General features: G+C 42.7%; 1 protein-coding gene and 1 long non-coding RNA gene across 2 annotated transcripts; one reads left to right on the top strand and one right to left on the bottom strand.

Moving 5' to 3' along the window:
• The first annotated feature begins 4831 nt into the window (after positions 1–4831).
• On the top strand, positions 4832–7633 carry LOC113151680. Its single transcript, XR_003297803.1, has 3 exons — positions 4832–6308; positions 6399–6583; positions 7011–7633. It is a non-coding gene; the product is annotated as an uncharacterized LOC113151680 (long non-coding RNA).
• A 15-nt stretch (positions 7634–7648) lies between these two features.
• Positions 7649–19999, bottom strand: lhfpl4a (LHFPL tetraspan subfamily member 4a). The gene is made up of 4 exons (XM_026344551.1): positions 19594–19999; positions 10612–10848; positions 10450–10466; positions 7649–7852 (listed from the first exon to the last, which is right to left on the bottom strand). The coding sequence occupies exons 1-4, from the start codon at positions 19997–19999 to the stop codon at positions 7799–7801; spliced, it is 714 nt and encodes a 237-aa protein (XP_026200336.1). The 3' UTR covers positions 7649–7798.
• Between the last annotated feature and the right edge of the window lie 1110 nt (positions 20000–21109).

Here is a 21109-nt window from a genome sequence, read left to right as displayed (position 1 = left end):
AAATCTTTCAATAAAAAGATTAAAGCTGATGTGTGAGGTATGACAGGAACTTCCTAATTCACCACCAGCTGATGTACTTTTAACATTTCTTTTGGAAATGTTTAGACTTTATGATGATATTTAAGACTAGGAGTTACTAGTCATCAGATCAGAGGGATCTGGAACACATTCTCATTTGTTCTGTCTTTTGACATTTTTAAAACTGTGTTCTTGATTAAGTTCAAGAATAACTACAACCTAAATTATGTTTTTGTACTGTATACAGGCAAAAAAAAAAAAGCTTTGTGCATGATAATCATATGGCCTTTTTAAAAGTGTGGAATTAAAATCCCTGTCCTAATAATGAAAACACAGACCTGTATTAGGGACATACACTGTTATGCAAAAAAGAATCACCACCTGGATTTAACTAAGCAAATAGGTGGGAGCCTCCCATTGCATAATAATTTTTCAGCTGCCAACAAGTTATTTAACTGATGCAGTGAGTAGCTTCTCATTTCTACATCGGAAGACACATCCTGTGGTCGTGGAAAAGATCTTAATCTGCTTCTGAAGGGTCAAATTATTGACATGAATCAAGCAAAGAAAACATCTAATGAGATTGATGAAACTACTAAAACTGGGTTAAGAACTGTCCAATGGAAGAAGGTCATGTGGTCTGATGAGTCCAGATTTACCCTGTTCCAGAGTGAAGGGGGGTGAAGTGATGCACCTATCATGTACCTACAATACAAGCCTGTAGAGGCAGTGCTATGATCTGGGGTTGCTGCAGTTGTTCAGGTCTAGGTCCAGCAACATTATGTGTCCAAAGAATGAGGTCACCTGGATATACTGAATGACCAGGTTATTCAGTGTTTTCTTCCCTGATGGTACAGACAATTTGTGAAAGAGGTTCTAGGAGCATGACACACCACAGAGTCCAGACGTTAACCCTATTAAGAATCTTTGGGATGTGCTGGAGAAGACTTCGTGCAGGGGTCTGGCTCTCCCATCATCAATAGAAGATCTTGGCAAAAAATGAAATGAAACTCTGGGTGGGAATAATTGTTGTGACATTGCAGAAGCTTATTGAAACGATGCCACAGTGAATGCATGCTGTAATTACTCTGCTCTCCACCTCACAGTTTGTAGGCCTAAATACTTGATTTACTAAATCCATGCTGGATTATCAGTCTGGTGTGTAAATGTGTCAGTACCACCTTTATCCACCAAGCTACATGGGAATAACCTGCTTAAAGGTTTCTCAGTGTGAAGGTATCCTGACCACAGAGGACTCTGTGGTAGTCTGGGATTTTTCCTTCCCTTGGATGTATTGCTACACATTGTTCATTTGTCCAGGCCCATAAGTTTGTCGTCCCCCAGGAATCTTCATCAGCCAGCACGGCTAACTGTCAAACTTATCAATACAGTCAGTGTTTCTATCAGGGTGAGAGCAGCTGCCTCTGAGCATCACGTTACACTCATTCCTGTTCCAGACAACACACAGCAAGACCGCATCTCCAGTGTGAGGTCTCCGCTCTGTTTGCACTGAGTGAGTGAACAGGTCTGCTGGTGAGGAGCGCAGCCACACGCTGTGGCGACGACAGCTTGTCTGACTGGTGAAAAGGAGATAGCAGATGGCTGGTCTCAGGTCTGTCAGCATGGGAAGTTTTCACTCCCACTGCTCCATGGACTTCGTGCACTGTCCACCGGCATGCCCACAAAGACAGACGGTCTACTAGTGAGACCAAAAATCATTGGCGGATTTCCTGACCCAAGGTCTTAAGTGCTGTAGATGCTCACAAGCTTCTGCAGAAACTAACGACTAATAGTATAACTTCTCCGTCAAAACCCTGTGAACCTGACGACTGACAGATCAATATTTCTTGGAACATCTCAGAAGTTTTACGTCTCATTGCTTGCACCACATCCATTCTCCATTAGTTTACATTTATTCATTTAGCAGACGCTTTTATCCAAATCAACTTACAAGTGAGGAACAAGGTACAATGGCACACAGGGTAAGTGTAAGGAGGTCTTGCCCAAGGACCCCTACTGGAGGTCGGCCACAGCCGGGATTTGAACCCCTGCCTCCCCTTTAATGGGCAATAGTAATACACAGTGGTAAGTCACAGATAAATCCCACTTAAATTATATGTCAAAGATACATAATACTGTATAAGGGTACTCTATGAATATACGGTATATACATACTACAGTCAGTGTGTTAAGTGTAGGTTGGCAGCTTTAAGAGGTCTGTCCAAAATATTGTGTGGATGCTTTTTCTGCATAGGGCCCCAGAGACATCAGAAGGCCTGAAAGACTGATGACAAGAACACCATCCAGGAGGTAGTTGTGTGTAAAAGCCAACACTCATGAGAAGTTCACCAGATTTATCACACACAAAAGAATAATAATAATGAATAAATTGTACAGTTCTGAAACAACATTTGATGTATTAAGTATTACAACAATTTTTTCTCAGTGCTGTGGAAAGATATGTTCACCCTCCAATGTGGCTGAATTTAAACCATTCTGCAGGGAGGAGTTGGCCTAAATTCCTCCCCAGCGATGTGAAAGACTCTTTGCTAGTTGTTGAAACACTTGACTGCAGCTGGGTGTCACAACCAGTTCTTAGGTTCAGGGGGCAAAAAAACAATCGTAATCGTAAATGATGAGGTAAAAATTCTAAATTGTACGATAAAAAGTAATTAAGAAACAAAAAAATGTGTCTTGTTAGATAAAAAATACCTGTTTTACTTCAGTCAATTTTCTTCATAACTATGAGTTTTTAATTCAGACTTGAGTCTTTAGGTTTTGTCTTATGTCAACATTTTGTTAAAAATGATTAGGATGTGATTGATTTTTTGCTCCCTCTCCTTGTCTTTCAGCATCAGATGGATGGGTGTAGGCAATCAGAAGAGAGGAGGGGCCCACTTTCACACTCCATCATGTAACATCCACTGGAGGAGTGTGGTTAAAAACAGGAGCAACAACTGGAATAAAGGCGGGTGTTCATCCTGCAACATGTGGACTTTAAACAATATTCGTTCTAGTTCATGAACAGTCAGATATTTGTCAATTTTCTACACAAGCACGTGATGCGATAACCTCTAGTATTAATACTACAGGACTATTAAACTAACAACACATCATAGTTGAAAAGTGCCACTCCTGTCTAGACAAATGGAGCGAATCATACAAGATGAGAGGTTGGGGATGAGATGTTGAAAGCTTTTCTTTCTTCTGGAACAGAACCTGGAGAAGGCTCACCACCTGCTTTGCTGCTTCCTGTCTCAGAGGAGTGTGCTGAGGAAACGCCACCTGCACGTGGAGCACTACAAGATCATGACCACACCTGCCATCCTCACCCTGGTTAGTCTCTTATAGATGTTTGACGAAGAAGTTTATCCACTGTTAAACTGTTCATCTTTTAAGTCATTTAAAATTGGTTAATCCTTTTTAGTTGGTTCATCCATTTTCTGCTGATTCATTGAGTCCAGATCACAATTTGAATAATTATATGATTCGAGTGTATTTTCATCTACTGCTAGAGAGCAGCATATAATCGAATTCTAGATGATCCTAAGAGTTGGACTGTTCCTGGTATAAATTACATTCTATCAATGCTAATGTTGGCACCTGATTTAGTTTAACTGTCTTATCAACATGAAAAGTTATTTGCTGTGTAGCATTAACATGAATCTTTTTGTAGCTAAATTTGGGTGGTGGCTGGTGGAGCAGACTGTGTTACTGATCTGTATTAAGACATTGTCTTTATGGCCATTTTTCCCGTTCTTATTTAGTTTGAAAAAAGTGAAACCTCTCATCAAAGGTTACATTTCATGATTTTTTTTTATCATTACCCGTCGTTACTGACGAGCCTCCTAACAAGCAATGTTTAGCATTAAACTTAAACTGGATGCTCTCCACCCTCAACAACTGACACACGGGAAGCTTTTGCATTTTGCATTTTTCACAGAGGAAGACTTTTGTTACTACACCAGATTCACCTTCTCTCTATTCTGGGACTTTATCCACCCATCTGATGTGCAGCTGGCTCTCTATCGATGAATTCTTGATGTTTCTCTGTTGCGTTGGAGCTGGAGGAGCAAATATTGTTGAAATCTTTGAGATCAGCGTATCTATTGTTACTCGCATTATCTTGACATGGACCAATTACCTTTTACCAGCTCCTCAGCTCATTACCGACATTAGTGAAAAGCTGAAGTCCATTTCCTAGCCAAACTCTTCATGTAACCACTTGTAGAACTCCTTTTATGTCTCTGGTATATGTGGTAAACTGATTGGCAGAGACAGAAGCAAACTGGCCTGTGAGGCACATCTCTACCCTCTGTTACATCTAGTCTGGAGGCTGCTCCACTAAAAACAAAGGGCCCATCTGCTCCTGGGGCGCCTCAGCAACAAGTTAATGGGTTTTCTAAACGGGTCTTTCTGATGTTACATTCTCTGATGGGAGGAAATTCCTGTGGAACCACATGCTGTTTATCTGTGTATGGAAGATGTAACTGACATAGTTTGTAACAGATTCTCTGTCTCCACTGTAATGGCTGTGGATCCATCCACTGAAAGTACTGGTGACAGTTTGTAGTTTACTGAGCTGATCCTAGCGACTGGGGCACTTCTGTTTCTAGTTTAAAGGAGTTCTAAGCTAAAATAAATCAGTTGAAATGCAGATTTTTCTTTAACTCGTCACAACCTGATATCAAACCTGTGAAGTACAAGTGAAGCAGTGAAACCTGCTCGGTGATTCATGTAACATTTGACACTCCTGCTCTTGTTGACCTGGCATCAGAGCTTCGTGGCAGCTTTGAGTGTACACACACCTTTGGGAGAACTGGTTTATACAGGCAGTGTTTTTGCACGGGAACCCTGGGAGGCATGTATTTGAATGCAGGAGCATGTGTGCTTCTTTCTAACAGGGCTCTGTCTTTATGGAATTAGTTTACTCATGTTTAATGTACTGGATCCTACACTGCGGATTTACTGTCGAGACCACATCCAAGAGATCATCAGTGATGGTGTCCTGTTCCTCATTCAGCTGCTCCAGGACCTGTGCGATGATCTTCGCCTGTTTCCTCCACCGTAAACCTGAGAGCTGATTTGTGCTTCTCTACAGACCGTTGACAGTTCTCTGGTAGAAACTTTTCTATTGTTCTGTTGTTGAAAGAGTCACTTTCTGTTTTGACCTGTTGGTCCTTTGCTGGTCTTATTGGGGTTTTTTTTATACTTTGCACTCACGTGGTTGGTGGCTTTTCCCGTGTCATGTTCATTGTGATCACCATCTTCTGTGTTCTTTTTAGTGGGTGTTGGTATCCTCACCCATGGCTCTGGAATGTGTTACTGGTGCCTTTGTTTTTATGCCTTTGTTGCTTGTGGACACGCATATGACATGTGTCAACTGGCACATTTGGTCTTATTCATTAAAGAAAAAGTGAAATGTAGCATTTAAACAAAAGGAACGGTGAGTTTTTTTAATAGCTTGGAAATCGCACCTTGTTCTTTCATGGGAAATATCAACTTTTTGATTCGGGGACTCTCTAAAGCTGTTTACACATGCACTGATACTGTGAACATGTCCGGACTTTGCCCGGGGAGCTCCATGTGAGAACGCAAACGTCAGTTTGCCCCCAGTACAAAGTTCAAGTAATGTCTGAGAGAGCTCGTGTGAACACAGCAGGTAATCATCTTTGCAGAGAGTGAGAGAGCGTTTCCTTTAAGTCAACACCAGAGAGATTAGGAGTTAGAAACTGCTTTCTCTTGTTGGCTCGACATTAGACATTGTTCCTGCTGTACGCTCTGCACACCGACCACCCTACAACCCCAAACATCCGTTGCCAGAGTGGGACCCAGACTTTCTCCTGCTGTGTGCTGCATGTGTAAACGCACAAGTCCGTGCAACGTCTGGACCAGATCCTCCGGAGATAGTCCAGATAGCATATGTGAAAAGGGCTTAAAAGTGGAAACCACTGTTGGATGTGTGTGACCTTTGAACCCTCATGTAGCACTACACGAGAAACATCCTACTGTGATTAATATAACCAAGTACTTTGGAAATCTGTTGTCACTTACCACAGTTCCCTGCTCCATCCAGAAGTCTAACTCGAACTCCGTTACACAACCAGGAAGCTGTACATCAGTTCTTTAAATAAAGACCACTGTGTTGTCTGAGCCTGAGCTTTGACTGAAAGATGGTGGAAACATGGTCTGTGGTCAGACAAGTTACTGTTTCAGCTCATCTTTGGGCAGAAAGAGTTCTCTGAAGACTGAAGAAGACAAAGTTCACACTTTTGTTCATGACGATGAAGGTGAGCAGTTGAAGTTTAGCACAGTTTACAGGGGATCTTTCATTTATTGGAGCATATTAACAGTGTCTCTTTTTATCTCCTCTCCTTTAGGACTCTCGAGAGACGTACTGTATGAAGTCAGTGGATATTTCAGCAGGACGATGTGAGGCCTCGTTCTGCACTTTGTGTACATAGCATGTGCTTTGCTGTCTCCTGTTGAAAATGTGTTTCCCATCAGGAGGATTAGACAACAGCTGACACAGACTTTTAACACAGCTGCAGGGTCCTCATTCGTGGTAAACACGAGTCTCTACCAATTGCTCTGCATGTGTTACAGCATCAAACTCTGAATTTAATTATACACCAATAATTCATCCTGTTTATAAATAAAAGTTACGACAAGTTAACTAATCACAAATTGATTTTTATTATTGCACTTTATAAAAAGTCCCAACTGTTCTGGAAATACACATTTGTAGCAACATTATTTTCCTTCTTGTCACTGGTGTGGTGGGAACACGGCTGTAGTTTTCTACACTGAGCAGCGTCAACACTAACACCACCTGGTGGTTTGAATGTTGCAGTGATTAAGGGTCAGCATAGGAACGATGGAACACTGACCATGACTGCAGACAAGTTTGTTTATATGACGGATATTTGTATTGATGTGGAAAAGGCTTTTGCGTGCACAATTCTGTGTGAATGGCTTCCCTGTCTTGTCAGATTGGCCGGGATAGTGCAGACTGTCTGCTGGACTGAGGAAGTCTGGCCCCTGCCAGCCTGAGATGGATGCAGCATGCGGGGCCCCTCCAGGCGGCTCAGTCCATTACAGCAGGAATGAACGTGACCACAACATGGGAAGGAAAGACACAGGTAAACAGGTAAACAAAGACAAATCCGATTATAGTGAAACGGGAATGGAAAAGGTGGAGAGCTTGTTTCTGTGTAGGATGAACTGAAGATGACACAGTTCACACTTTTGTTCATGAAGAGTTTCGGTTTAGCACAGTTTACAGGGATCTTTCATTGATAGGGACAGAATATTGCTTAATAGTGTCTCGTTTTAGTCCCTTTCCATAGAAACGCTTTATTTACATATTGTCCCTGTTGTATTTCAGTCTAAAATACAAAGATGTTGAAAAAACACCCGTAAATATACAAAATCAGCTGTTTGTCCTAGTTGTTGATTTTATTTTCTTCTGTCAGAAGTACCACCTGGGTTTTTACATCTGCCGTGATAAGGTTGATCTTTACCATACACTCTTTACCATAGTAATCTTTTTTCTACCAACTTTATGAGACTCTAACTGTTGGTTCCTAATCATTTTATCCCAGACTCTGATGTATTTCTCTCCACAGAGTTTGTTACATGATTCCACTTCAATCCAATTTTCCAAAGAGCTGGGCTTTAGCCTCCAACATCATGTCAAAGGTTTTATCCTGAAGAACTCGGGAGAGGAGAGCATAGTGGAAAGAGGGAGCTGGAGACAGGAACAAGGAATATTTGGTTCTCAGTGGAACCGCTGGACTCCAAATCTTAGATCATTGGTGTCCCGGATTTCAATCTGGAGGAGAAACGGAGAAGAGAGACAGTGTCAGGATGGTTGTAGCATTTAAAACTACATATACACAGAGAGTAACAGTGGTTCCACATTACTGTCATGTACGCGTGTACATTTGAAGTAGCTGCTCGTAAACTCTATTTTTATCTTTGGTTTTATTTGTACTGAACATACATACTACTTATTTCACAGCTTTGTTAACAGGTGTTTTGCAGATGCAGATTATAGCGTATGAAACAGCATCAGCTAATAAATCACGACATGTAGATGGACCATGTGGCTGTGTTGTTTAAAGTAGTTTCACTTTTATTTGAATAATTCATTTTACCCTTTTCTTGAACGTTTGCATTTTTCAGACGGGTTGAAATTAGTTCATAATAAATATTCTAATAAATGAACAGTAAATGTTACTGGTGTGAAACCTACAACATTCACTGGTTTCCTGCTACAGTACTAACGAAATAATCAGTTAGTGAATAGAAGAAATAATACATAACAAGACAGCAGTCAGGCTGCAGGCTAAAGCATTTCCACAGGCTGCTGCTTTTTTAACTTGCTGGAAATACAAATTCATCGAAGCTCAGAAGAGTTCCTGAGAAGATCTGGTAGAACTTCACCTGAGTCACTTTTATGTAAAACTCACAACAGCATCTTACTGCATTAGACGTGGAACAGTACTGTGGAGCAGGTCTGAATTGAATCCTGTCTAAACACCTTTTACTGGAGAGACACACTGTTTAGTCGATTTCGGTCTCCACACTCCACAAACCGGAGATATTCAATCCTTAACATATATAGAAAACATACAATGCTTGAATACATATATATACGCACAGGGACGTGTTCATACACAGCATCTGTTGAAGAGCACACATCCAAGCAATCCAAAGCTGAGTACAATATTCCACCCAGTGCAGCAGGAAGTTGAAGCCACAGCTTAGATTTCCTGCCTTCATCACATCCTCCCCTATTTCAGTTTACTCACAGTCATACAAAAAGGAACCGGGTCGTTCTGAGTTCTCATATAAAGTGTGTCTTTTATAAACATTGTTTTATCACCAAACTCTGTTAAGCTCAATATTCACTCCCTCAAATCTTTCCCTGTGGTTGTAATTCTTTGATTGAGCCACACTCTGATGTAGACGGGCTGTGGCTTAACGTCACACATGACTTAAACTTCATTGTACTTATTAGGCATCTTTTATGAAGTAGGCAAAATGGGCAGAAAGGTTGAGCTCACAGACACTGGGGAATCTTTCAGAGGGATGCAACAGTATAGAAATATATAGAGAATCGAACAATTAGTGAATGTGTGTAGAGTGTGTCACAAACAGCATATTCAACAAATGAAACAAATGAAACCTCCAGAGCTCCTCTGAACTAAAGAAAACCATGGTCATGTATTTTTGTCAGATAAGAAAAGGTAGATCTGAGTTTTTACTGCCTTTTAGAAGAAGTCATATCTTCGGGTGTTCTACTTCAAAAATGTCCAGTAAATTCAAATTTGTGGTCCATTAATTCAAACGATGATAATCTCCATCCTCTGCTCTGCTACACCTGGCTGCAGATGTAGGAAAGGGAGGCGGGAGAAGGGCTCAGACGTATGAGTCAGTGCGAAATGGGAAAATGAAAGGGACCAAAAACAAACACACAGGAATATGCTAACGTGATGGCCTAGAAAGGTCACGCCTTGATTACATTTCCATTCACATTTTCCAGATTCCCTTTCCAGGTTGGTGATGTGACCTGTGGAGCAGGTTATTAATAGCCTGGTTATTCATCTTCCAATCAAACCAATGTAATGAATGAGCTGAGTGAATGAGTACAACGAGAGGAGCTGTCTTGGTGCACACGCTGGGGGTTATTATTCTGTTTAGAATGAGCCCTCACCTTGGCTCCATCATCCTCTGTGGATGCCAAATGAGATGCTGATGTACAGTTCTACAAGGTATTAGGGAAAATGATGAGGGATGTAAAACAAACCAAATGGACCACGTGGAACACATTTCCTAAAGTGTTGTGACAGCCAATCGAGAGGAGGATACTGCACCCGGACTACACCTGAATAAAACACATACTCTACTTACATACTCTCTAAGTATTAACTGTTCAGTACAACATGCAGCCAGTGCTCCACACTGCGCTGTAAATTAAACTCAATAAATCAAGTGTTGGTGACACCTGTGTGTTTTCTTTTCACTGTTATATAACTAAAAAAGCTTTTACCCCTTTAGCCTTTCCCTCAGCCCCTAACATCAGTTTATCACTTTACCACGGTGTAATAGGACCAAACATCAGCTGTCCCACGAGGACAAGTGCAACATAACTGACCTGACACTAGACAGAGTCACGTGAGGGGACACTGCAGCACGGTGGATGGTTTCCACTGTTACTGTGCTGTGGTCAATGACAACATTTGAGTATTTGAGTAGCTCTATGCAGGTTTTTTGTCTGCAAGAGAACTTTACTTTTATTTTTTTAATTAATGTAGAGATCCAGGGATCAGTGTTAAAAAAAACATGATTCAGTGTTACAAAAAAAGGGGGGGTGAAAATGCCATGCATTATCACACAGAACAGTTTATACAGTTGTGTACCTACCCTGGACACGGAGAAATCTGTGGAAAAGACAAAAGAACACATTTTATTCCTCTTTACCTGGAAACTCAATCAATAAAGTGTTTTGGTCTCTTTAGCTACAATATTTCTGCCCCCTCTAATTAGACTAAAAAGGCTGATGCTAGTTCATTTTTCACTTCTCACCTCTGCTGATGGTCTTCAGTTCCTCCTGTAGGAAGTCACTCTGCCGGTTCCCTAGCACAAAGGCCAAGAAGGAGAGGATGAAAGCGTCCAGGATGCCGACGATGGCCAGGATGTAGGCCCAGCGCACCGAGCAGTTGCCCAGAGTGTACTTTCCAGTGTCTTCACCACACATGTCTCTGATAACTTCTGTGTCCCATCCGTTTGGGAAGATCACACAGCCAAGCACAAGACACACAGCTGAAGGACAGACAGGGACAGAAGAAAAAGAGTGGACGGTAGCAGTGAGTAGAAAGATCCTGGAGTACAGTGATGTGATGGATATGGTACAAGAAGATGTCAGAGTAGTAGAATAAAGAAAGACTGAAAGTCAACGACACAGGATGCAGAAGAAGAGTGGGAGAGAAAATACAGCAGGCGAGAAGTTAATGAGGGAGCAGAGGGAAGAAGACAGAACGGTACTTTTCCATTCGCTCTGGGTTGCGTGCGTGTTGTCCTGGTGTTGCCAGCATCCCATCATCACTGTGTCTCCTCCTGTCTGTTGTCCAGCACAGACACTAAAGAAAGTGTGAACAGCAGATGCATCACACTTGCTTCTATTTACATTTAAAATGTATAAATTTATACTGAAGGACACGTGACTGGGAGGAACCAGGATTTGAACCACCGACACCACAGTTCATGGGTTTTATAACAATTATCCCTTTTTAAATGTTACACTGCCTCTGTGACAATGAAATGGAAACAAATACCATCACTTCTTTCTACGTAAAGGGATGTGATGATGACACAGTCAGAGTCATCAGTGTGATCGTTTTGATTCAGAATTAGGATAAATTTCTCTTTTGAGTTGTTTTTCCTGGCAAAAATGAGCTTCCATAGTTGTTAGCGTTACTGCATCCAGCTCTGTATCCTCTGGCCTCTCTGCACACTGGTGTTCAGTTTGACAGACACGTAGGTGAACAGTTCTGCAAATGAGAGACAGGGATTTCTAGTTCAGGCTGTTTGTCCCACAAGGTACATTAGACAATATACAGGATATGCATTCAGTTTTAAGCTAAGGTCCTTCACTGTCACCTGATCTCAGCCCAGATGAACGCCTCTGGATGCTGCAGTACAGTTAGAGAGTGACTTACCAACTGGACACAGCCGGTCCCAGACTACAGCATAATAACCAAAGACTCTATGATCTGTGTGGTCGTGGTTGGTGGTAATTTTGCAACACATAATGAACTGAAATTCTTGGGATATTTAGGGAACTCAACTCTGCCAGCTATTTATCCTACAAACAGCACAACTTCAGACACACACACACACATACACACAGACAGTCTCCTGACACAATTTCTCCTCTCTTTACACAAAAACAACTCATTATTTTACACAATCAGGCCGTGATCTTTGTGTGTTTGCAGCTTTTGGTTCATAAATAGTATTATTCTGTGACACAACTGGACCCTTAGTGTGGAGAGGGTTCGGCTGAGGCCAGGCGATCCCTAACAGCTGGGTCCCTGAACACCTCATTTACTGGACTCCTGCTACTGTTCAGAGCTGGATACAGACAAAATAGTATGTAACTTGCAAAAAAAGTTTCTTTTAGTGGAGATGCTCTTCTTAATATGTGAGGTGAGCACTGGCAGTAATAAGGAGCTTTTCTGCTTCTAAAGGTTTTTGAGTGGGGCGCCTCCTTCCAGCCAATCAGAGAAGGTCAAACCCTGTGGTACAGTGCCTTGCACATATCTGACACTGACCTAGGGACTGGTCATTTTTTAAGACCAAACTTTCACTGATATAAGACTGAGGGAGTCAGAGTGTGGCTAAAATAATAACACTGAGGCGCAGCATCCTCTGGGACACATTTCATTTCTGAAACCTTCTTGGTTTCAATGAAGCTGGGGTTAATGCTGCATCCCTCTGTCTTACATGTCTTGTCTTTACTGTATACATTTCCACACACATATTTCACCCTGATTACCATGTATACTAAAATCAGATAGCAATAACAATTATTAAAACAAAAAACACCATTTTCAAATCCAGTTCAGATTCTCAATCAGTGTCTCAGTGTCTTCCTGTGATGCACACTCAGGTCTGACCTGTGTTCCCCTTGTGTTCCCTGGCAGAGTGAAAACAGGGCTTACACCTCCTGCAGTGTTCTTTGGAAGGAACTTTAAAGCAGGGTAAAGAGTGTGTTTGTGTGTGTGTGTGTGTGTGTGTGTGTGTGTGTGGTGTGTCTCATTTCGATCTGTGTCGTCGTGGATGTTGGTGTCACTACACTACTCTGTGGCTGACCCTCCTCTTGTTAAAGATTCTATTTAGTTCACTGTCTCTGTGTTTGGCCTGGGTTTGTTGATTAGTGCTGACTTGTTTCCAATTTCCCATTTCACTTCCAGTCCCTCAGCATGTTCCTCACACACTCTTAGCTTTACCTCCCTCTCTGCTGTGGCAAATGATGGTGATGACACAAGGATTTCTTATTATTTTAACTTAGCTCCTGTATAAATCTCATCACTGGTCAGTGGGGCTCATCACACCCCACAGAGTCCACTTAACAAGTGAGATCAATGAGTCCCAACACGGGACTTTATCAGTGATAAATATCAAGTTACGATGGCAGCGTTGTACACCTGCATGGATATGATTGGTCCTGTGGCAGCTGTGAATAGTCCGTATTAGGTACGAGGTAACTGAGTACAGCACATACAGTATATCTCGAATGCACAGCCTGAGCTCAGCTACATCAGGCTCATGTTCTGATTAACAAACTGTGTTTGTGTTTGTTGTAAACCAGGTTTTTCTATTGTACAGATAATGGTCAAGTTTCCACCATGTTACTCTGAGCTTTTAAACTGATGTAACCTTGTGTTTTCCAATATTCTGACCTGAAATGTGGATTCTTAAGAAAGCTGCCCCTCATATAGTCCACAACTTGGATGTTGCCTGTATTTTGTCCACATGAGTAGATTTTATTTCACTATTGTGATGCATGTTGTCCGTACATATTTCAAGTTTGTGTTTGTGTATGTGTTTAAAAGCCAAACAGGGTCTTTGGTACAGTAGATCTATTTCCATCTGCAGCAGCCTAAACTAGCTGTATGTCACAGTGTTTTCTTAACTGTATTATTACCTCTGTGTCCAGCTGAGAAAAGTGTCCCTACACCTGCCACAGAGTAAATACCAGGATTTCCCTAAGTGTGAAGTAAGTATAGATTTGAAGGTTTTTAACATAAAACGTAACAAAGAAACATACCGAGCGTTTTCGTTACTCATCACTGACCCTTTCAACTGCAGCACAGTAGAGTTTTAACTCACAATACAGCAGTTTTCACATTCAAAGCTAACAGAGCAGAAATGTTCTCAAGACACAAGGACAGATTAGTAGTTTCTCCCAGAAAGACACACTACGTCAGTTCACTTATGAAGGAACGAGCTGCTGATTGGCCGCTCCTCTACAACAACCCGATCTACACAAGTATATACACATGAGGACGTGCATTACAGTTACATCCATCCATCCATTTTCTTAACCGCTTGTCCACGGAAGGGTCAGGGAGTGTTGGAGCCTGTCCCAGCTGTCATCAGGTAAGAGGCAGGCTACACCCTGGACAGATCACCAGTCCATCACAGGGCAGACATACAGAGACAGAAAACCTTTCACACTCACATTCACACCTATGGGTAACTGAATCACCAATTAACCTGAAACGCATGTCTCTAGAGGTGGGAGGAAGCCGGAATACCCGCAGACATGCAGACATGGGGAGGACATGCAAACTCCACACAGAAAGGCTCCCTGCAGACCACAATTACATCTTTTTATATTTACTCATTACTGCACTGACAGGTCGAGATATCAGTGGCTGATAATAACCTAATGCACGTACTTTAAATTCTATATTCCTACACATAGCTAGTTTCGTAGCAGGGACTACACTCTCATTAGTACACTGGCATCACCTAACAGTTTTGTTTTAGCTTATCAAGAAATCTCTTTCTGTTTTTTTATTCGTTGGTGATTTCATTCTTTTTAATGACTGTCTGGACAAAGCCCGCTCTCTTAGGCAGCAACAGATCATTACTAACAAGGTGAGAAAGTCAAGACAGGATCCTGCATTCTCTCAATAAAGACTAATTACCCACAAATAAGTCATGTACATGTCAGTTCCTTATATTTTCCTTCTTTCCTCTTTTTCTCTCTTATTTTTTCCAGATTCATTAATTTTTTTAAATGTATTTGTTTATTTTGTTTCACACATTGTGAAATTTTGAGTACTCTGCTCTAAAGTAGAATTCTTTTAGACCAAAGACCAAGAGACTGCATTAACCAAGCATACAAGACTTCTCTTTTGTTTGATGTCCAGAGAACCTGTCTCCACCAGTGCTTTCTTACCTGGGTTTTCTCAAAGGCATCAGAAAACTGCAGCCCAGTAGGAAACACTGTAGGAGAACGCAGCACGTTAGTCTTGTTCTTAATACTTTCTGACCTTTCAGCTAGTTTGACAGTAGATTTGTTGCTATTGTATAAAAAACCTAATGACTTAGACCCAAAATGCATTTACTAGATGTAAATTCAATTATTAGACCCTTGAGAGCTTTAGGAAGCTGTCAGGTGCTGGATTGTCTTTAAATGCTGCTACACAACACAAACTGTGCTTATTGACATGATTTTCTTTTACCTCCATGCCTTTCTCAATGCGTGGTTCCTTAAATGTTGGTATGATCATTTGGAGCAGGACCAGAGGCCCTCTGGTGCTGATAGAGCCAGCATCTGTTGTGTTGGCCTGGAGTCTGCTGGCACTCAGTAATGCTCCGTCATAAGGTCCAATGAGGAGGAGCACAATGCAGCCCACGGAGCACCACATAGCTGATTAAATGATCATGTGCAATCCCCTGAGGCTGCTTTATTTACTACATATATTATGACATATGACACATTTTAGGACTCTCACTGACATAGACTTAAGCTTGTGTCACATGTGCCAAACATGTGCCTTACTGCCAAACAAACACTATTTAAAATATGTGTGAATAACTGAATTGTTTTTCTGAAATATTATGACAGATGTCCTAAAATGACAGGAAACTAATTCCAGGCCAGACAGGATTTAACACAGAACCAGATGGGTTGTTTAATTGAGCACAGTTGTTTGTGTTTGCAGGTAGGAAGGTGACAAAGGTTCTTGTCCTTGTTGCTGCACCTGTGACTTGTACTAGTGGGGGTTGGTGTGACAGAACAGTGGGGAGTAACCTACTAGTCACCCCTCCCTGGTAGAAGCTCAAAGTTGGCAGCTGTACCAGATATATCTAGTTTCCCTATATCTAGGTTCTCTAGGCCAACAGCATAACTGCAGCACACAGGGGAACGCCCTTATCACATTAGAAGAATATGTGAAAGACAGATCCCTAAAAATCCACCTGTCCATCCATTACGGTCTCTGGACCGTGGGAAGAAGCTGAAGTACTGCATGTGTGTCTACACATGAGGTGCTTGGGTCCAGTACAAAGTGTAGGTCAGTTGCATTTTGGAAGAAAAACCAGCCAACACTCATGCTAATAATCCAGCTGTACACATCTGCATTATTAGGAGCAAACATATCAAAAATGTGGTTTGAGTTGACATAGAGTAGGTCACAGTGCAAGTCAGCTGCGTTTGGAAGCACCCAGAGCCCAATACACAGCGACTGTGGTAAATGTTAATGTCAACTAGCAAGTGTGAGGACAAAACAACTAAATTGTTCAGATCCTGAGAGGAAGGAGGAAGAAGAGAGACTTCCGAGTTTGTCTACAAATTCAAAAGACGAGCAAGTTTCATGCTTTGAGTTCTGCTGCTGCTGTTTTCAGACTGAGTCCAGGAACCAGGAAAACTATTTTCAGTCTGAGAGTGCTCTACCTAGGTCATCATGAGCGGTGTGTGGACCGAGTCTGAGTAGGGATTGGGTCCCTGACCCGACAATATGTCATTTTCAGTGCAAACCTTTAATGGAGCACTCAGGGACCAGGGCTACAAAACCAGTAAATGTACCAAGGGACAGATTATACTTTACATACGTGGTGTGTGTCTACATGCACTATAGAGTCACATAAATATACCAAAAAGACCAAAAAGGGGATTTTTGCATTTTTCAAGTCCACTTTTCTGCATTTGTACATGGAACCACAGTGATTGTGTGTAGTGCTCTGAGCACTACCAGAACATCTGGCCTACACTTAGTATATGACCCAAACACTTCCTGTATGGACACACACATCTGAAAAACATGACTGACTCTTTAGATGTAGACACAGCTTTATACAGGTCCCACTTCTCTACTGCAGTTTGATATTCAGGTTTTTCTGCTGTGGGGTAGGCTTTCTTCCAACTCTGCTCCAGGACACTTTTATTAAAATGAAGGTACATTGGAAAATAATCTATATCATTAGTCTTGTTTCAAATGTCTTGTATTTTCTCTTGTGTCATGGGGAATATGTATATGCAGTAGTGCCGTGTTCAATTAGTCACCTCTGATGACCTGCCAGACTTAGAGTGCTTCAATCCTCATTTTTCATCGCACTGCACTATTTTGCACTGACCCAGCAAACCACCTATGGGGCCTGTTTTTTATAGATCACTGAACTTGCAGCTGAGCTCATGCCAGACTTTAAAATAGTCACAAACATGACATGATTTGCCAGTTAAGTGAAACTACAACTATAATACAAACAAAATAGCATTCCTTGGTGATTCCATGCTTTTGAATTACCAGAGCATGAAGGGAGCTCAATGAAGCTGATTGTGCATCATGTTTCCTTATGTTCCAGTTTTGGATTTGCTTCCTTGGACTGTGCACAAGCAGAATTTGAGCCCACGTCTGTTGCAAAAACAGGATATTTTACTGAAAACAACTGATGAAACCAGAAACAAATATGACATTAGCTCAGAATCTGTAAAACATATGCAACTGAGTGTGTCATCAGTTTCACACCTCTGAAACTCATTCAAGTAGCTTCTTCAGTCTGAAGATAGTTGGTTAGAGACCTCAAGTGTAATTTTGTCCAATTTGGCAGATATGTCCACTTGGACTCAAGGATGAACTGAATATGTTTTGTTTGTCAAAGGTCTAATATAAATGTTACTCTGACCTCATGTTTGTACTGTTCTTGTGAACACCAATCCCTGTCTGAAAACAGCAGTGCAGTAAGAAATACCAAATACCAAGCACTTAAACAGAGGTCTTCAGAAGTGTCCACTGAAGAGCTCAAGGATGAACTGACTAGATTTTGGCCAAAGGTCAAGGTCACTGTGACGTCATGTCCATCCCATTCTCGTCAATATTGTTACTCAGAAACGACTGGAGGGAATTTTCATTACTGGCACAAACTTCCACTTGGACCCCTACATGCATTTCTTTCACACATGATAAGATACTGGAATCATAAGGAAGCAATTTGAAGAAGGTGATTAACGTGTTACTGTTTTTCATAGCATATCAGACGTAGTGACAGAGGATGGGTCTACACCTCCCTGTGAACATTTGTAGAGAAAGAAATTGGGAGAGTCCTCGCTGAATACTGATAACGGATGACTCCCACCTGTGCCACCTTCTCGTCAGTAACACAGATGGTGGCAGCATTATTAGCATGTCTGTATGGTCACCAGGCTGCTGGCCTGTTTGTTTTGTGCAAACCATTTAATATGTCCCATTTACTTTTCATTGTTAGGTGACTTCTAGCAGTGGTGTGGTCATATCAGTTCAGAGTGTACACCCCCCACCCCCATCCTTTTCCCCCTCTCTCTTAGGACACAGGGAGCCAGAGGGTGCAGGGAAAAATCATTTTTAAAGGTCCTGGGTCCACACACAGCTCACACAGTTGCCTTGCTGGAAGGAATAGTTCAGCCTTCAATACATAAAGTCAGGCCTTTCAGACCAGCGCACAAATGATGTCCCCAACCCTTTACATGAGAAATGTGGAGTGATCATTTGTGAAGTCTTTCTGAGTGTAGGAAAAAAAACCTCACATCAAACCATGTCTGCAACACCGAGAAACCAATCAGCAGCCTGCCACCAACACTGAGCAACGTTTCAAACACATTTCATCTATCATCACATTTTCATACATTGTTAATTAGCAGTTTGTGTGATTAGGAAGGTGCCAGGGGACCCGTTGATGCCCACTGAGCTTGGCCGAGACACTTAGAGAACTGATACAATCTGCTCTCTCGCTCACACACACACACACACACACACAAATACTACTACAGCTTATTATAGTATTTCTACAAAGAGATCCAGAGCAAATTTAAAGTCAGACAACAGTGATCAACATCAGTTTGATCAAATAGAATAAGAAACAAGGCCTTAAAGTTATGACTCATGTATTCCTCCTCTACAATCCTCCACTGTGGCTATGTGACACCTCAGGGTGCCTCCCAATGCTACACACCTAAAGCTTTTACCTGGTGTTAGCTGAATGAGCGCAGGTGTAGACCATGCACAATTTGGTATGCAGATAGGGCAACCATAATATAAGCTTTAATATGTGATGCACCATGCAATTATCATCCAGTTTCATTTGCTATACTAACACACAACTTTTCAACCAGTATTACAGAGTGGCTGATTTTCCATGGAGACTCAATAAAGCTTCAAAACCTTTGACTGTTTATGTTTTCAGTAAAATCATGCAGGGAAGCAAACTCACATATGTTGCTCGTGAATGTCTCACATACCTCACAGACAGGCTTAAACTGTCTTTGCTCTACACTAAGATCACTTGAGCTGTCTTGGTGAAGCAGCGTCCAGTGAGTAATCAGTCCTTGTGCAGTGTTCGTGCCCAGAATGAACGATGCGCCCCCGCTGCACTTATTCTGTGGAGCATCGGAACGAACTTCATATCTTAATAGAGATAAAGTCTTCTCCTCAAAGTGCCCCTCGCCCCTCCAACACCCCCAAAGATCGTTGGTGGACCCAACCCATCCCACGTACAAATAGTGTCTTCCATTCTTACCGCATAGCAGCTGCATCCAGGCGCACGTCTTGTAGACCGTGGCGGTGTTGCAGAAGAAGAAGAGCGCGAAGCTGCCGATGCAGGTGAGGATGAGCACCATGGACATCAGCACGAAGACGGAGGCTGCCTTAAAGGATCCCGACGGGATGGAAGTGAATTCGGAGAAGCTCCCCTGGCACAAGAGCTCCCGGTTGGAGTTCCCGTTGCCCACGCAGAAGTGGAACAAGCCGAAGTAGCCAGCTTGAGGGGTGTTGACGCTGTCGCCGATCCAGTAGGGCTGGATGAAGACCACCACGTTGATGATGGCCAGGCAGATCGTGAAGATGGCCCACAAGACCCCGATGGCCCGGGAGTTGCGCATGTACTTGTCATGGTAGATTTTGGAGGCTTCTTGCGAAGGCAGCATTTTTCTCTCCCACCCTGAACCCCCCTCCCGCACAGCAGCGTACCCGGTGTTCCCCCTGCTCCTGATCCTTCTATCACTCAGTAGAGTCCAGGAAATAAAAGAAAAAATAAAAACACGTAAACAGATGAACAAAATGTGAAGGAGTCCTCCTCAGTGACTGGTCCGCTCTCTGAGCTGGCGTCACCCAACACATCAGAATGCTGCTATTTGATTAACCCAAAAAGAAAGGCTGAAAAGAAGAAAGATCCAAACTCACGCAACAACAGCAGTGGATGCGCCAGGGAGGTGGAAAAAAGAAACAGAGAAGGAGAGAGCGGGAAGAGAGACGAGAGAGAGAGGGAGGCCGTAATAGAGGAGACGGAGACAAAAGAATGCAGGAGAGAGAGAGGAAGCGAGAGCAATCGCGAGCGATAGGCGAGATAGAAGATGCAAGAGAGCGTGAGCGATAGCTGGTAAAGAGGAGAAAGGGCGGAGAGATACAACCGGTGAGAGAGAACGAGAGGAGGAGCAAAGAGAGATGATGGAGGAGAGAGAGAGAGAGAGAGCGCAGAGGAGCGCGAGGAAAAAGCGCCGAGAGAAGAGGGGACGATGCGAAGGTGCAAGAGAGGAGAGCGAGATGGATAAAGTTGAGGAGCAATACGAGAAGAGAGGAAGCACGTAGGAGCGGGGAAGAGGATCGAAGAAGGAGGGGATGGGATCCGAGAGAGATGAGTTATAAGAGGTAGGAAGAGAGAGAGACAGAGAGGAGAAGGAAAAGAAAAGGGTGATACAAAACGACTGCGAGGAGGTGGGAAGGAACGCTGCGAGCGTCAAGAAACGCGACAAAGGTAGAGCGCGAAGGAGGAGCACGAGTCTGCGATGGATGAAGAGACGGAGAGCGCGCGCGCGTGACGTATCTAGCGCGAAAGTCGCTACCCTGCGCGCACTACGCGAGGCGGAGCAAGAGACAGGATAGAGATGAGCTGGAGGAGGGAAGCCGCGACCGAGCACACTAGCGCGAGCGTAGCGAGCGGAGATTAAGGAGAGCCATAGATCGAGAGATAAGGCAGGAGCGCGACGCGCGCGTAGGCGACGCGGAAGATGCTCGAAGCGAGATGAGCGCGATGCCGG

Source organism: Anabas testudineus, chromosome 5 (assembly GCF_900324465.2).
Source record: "Anabas testudineus chromosome 5, fAnaTes1.2, whole genome shotgun sequence".
In the NCBI taxonomy this organism is placed as follows: domain Eukaryota; kingdom Metazoa; phylum Chordata; class Actinopteri; order Anabantiformes; family Anabantidae; genus Anabas; species Anabas testudineus.
Note: the sequence above shows the minus strand (reverse complement) of the source record. Positions and strands in the feature narration are given on the sequence as shown.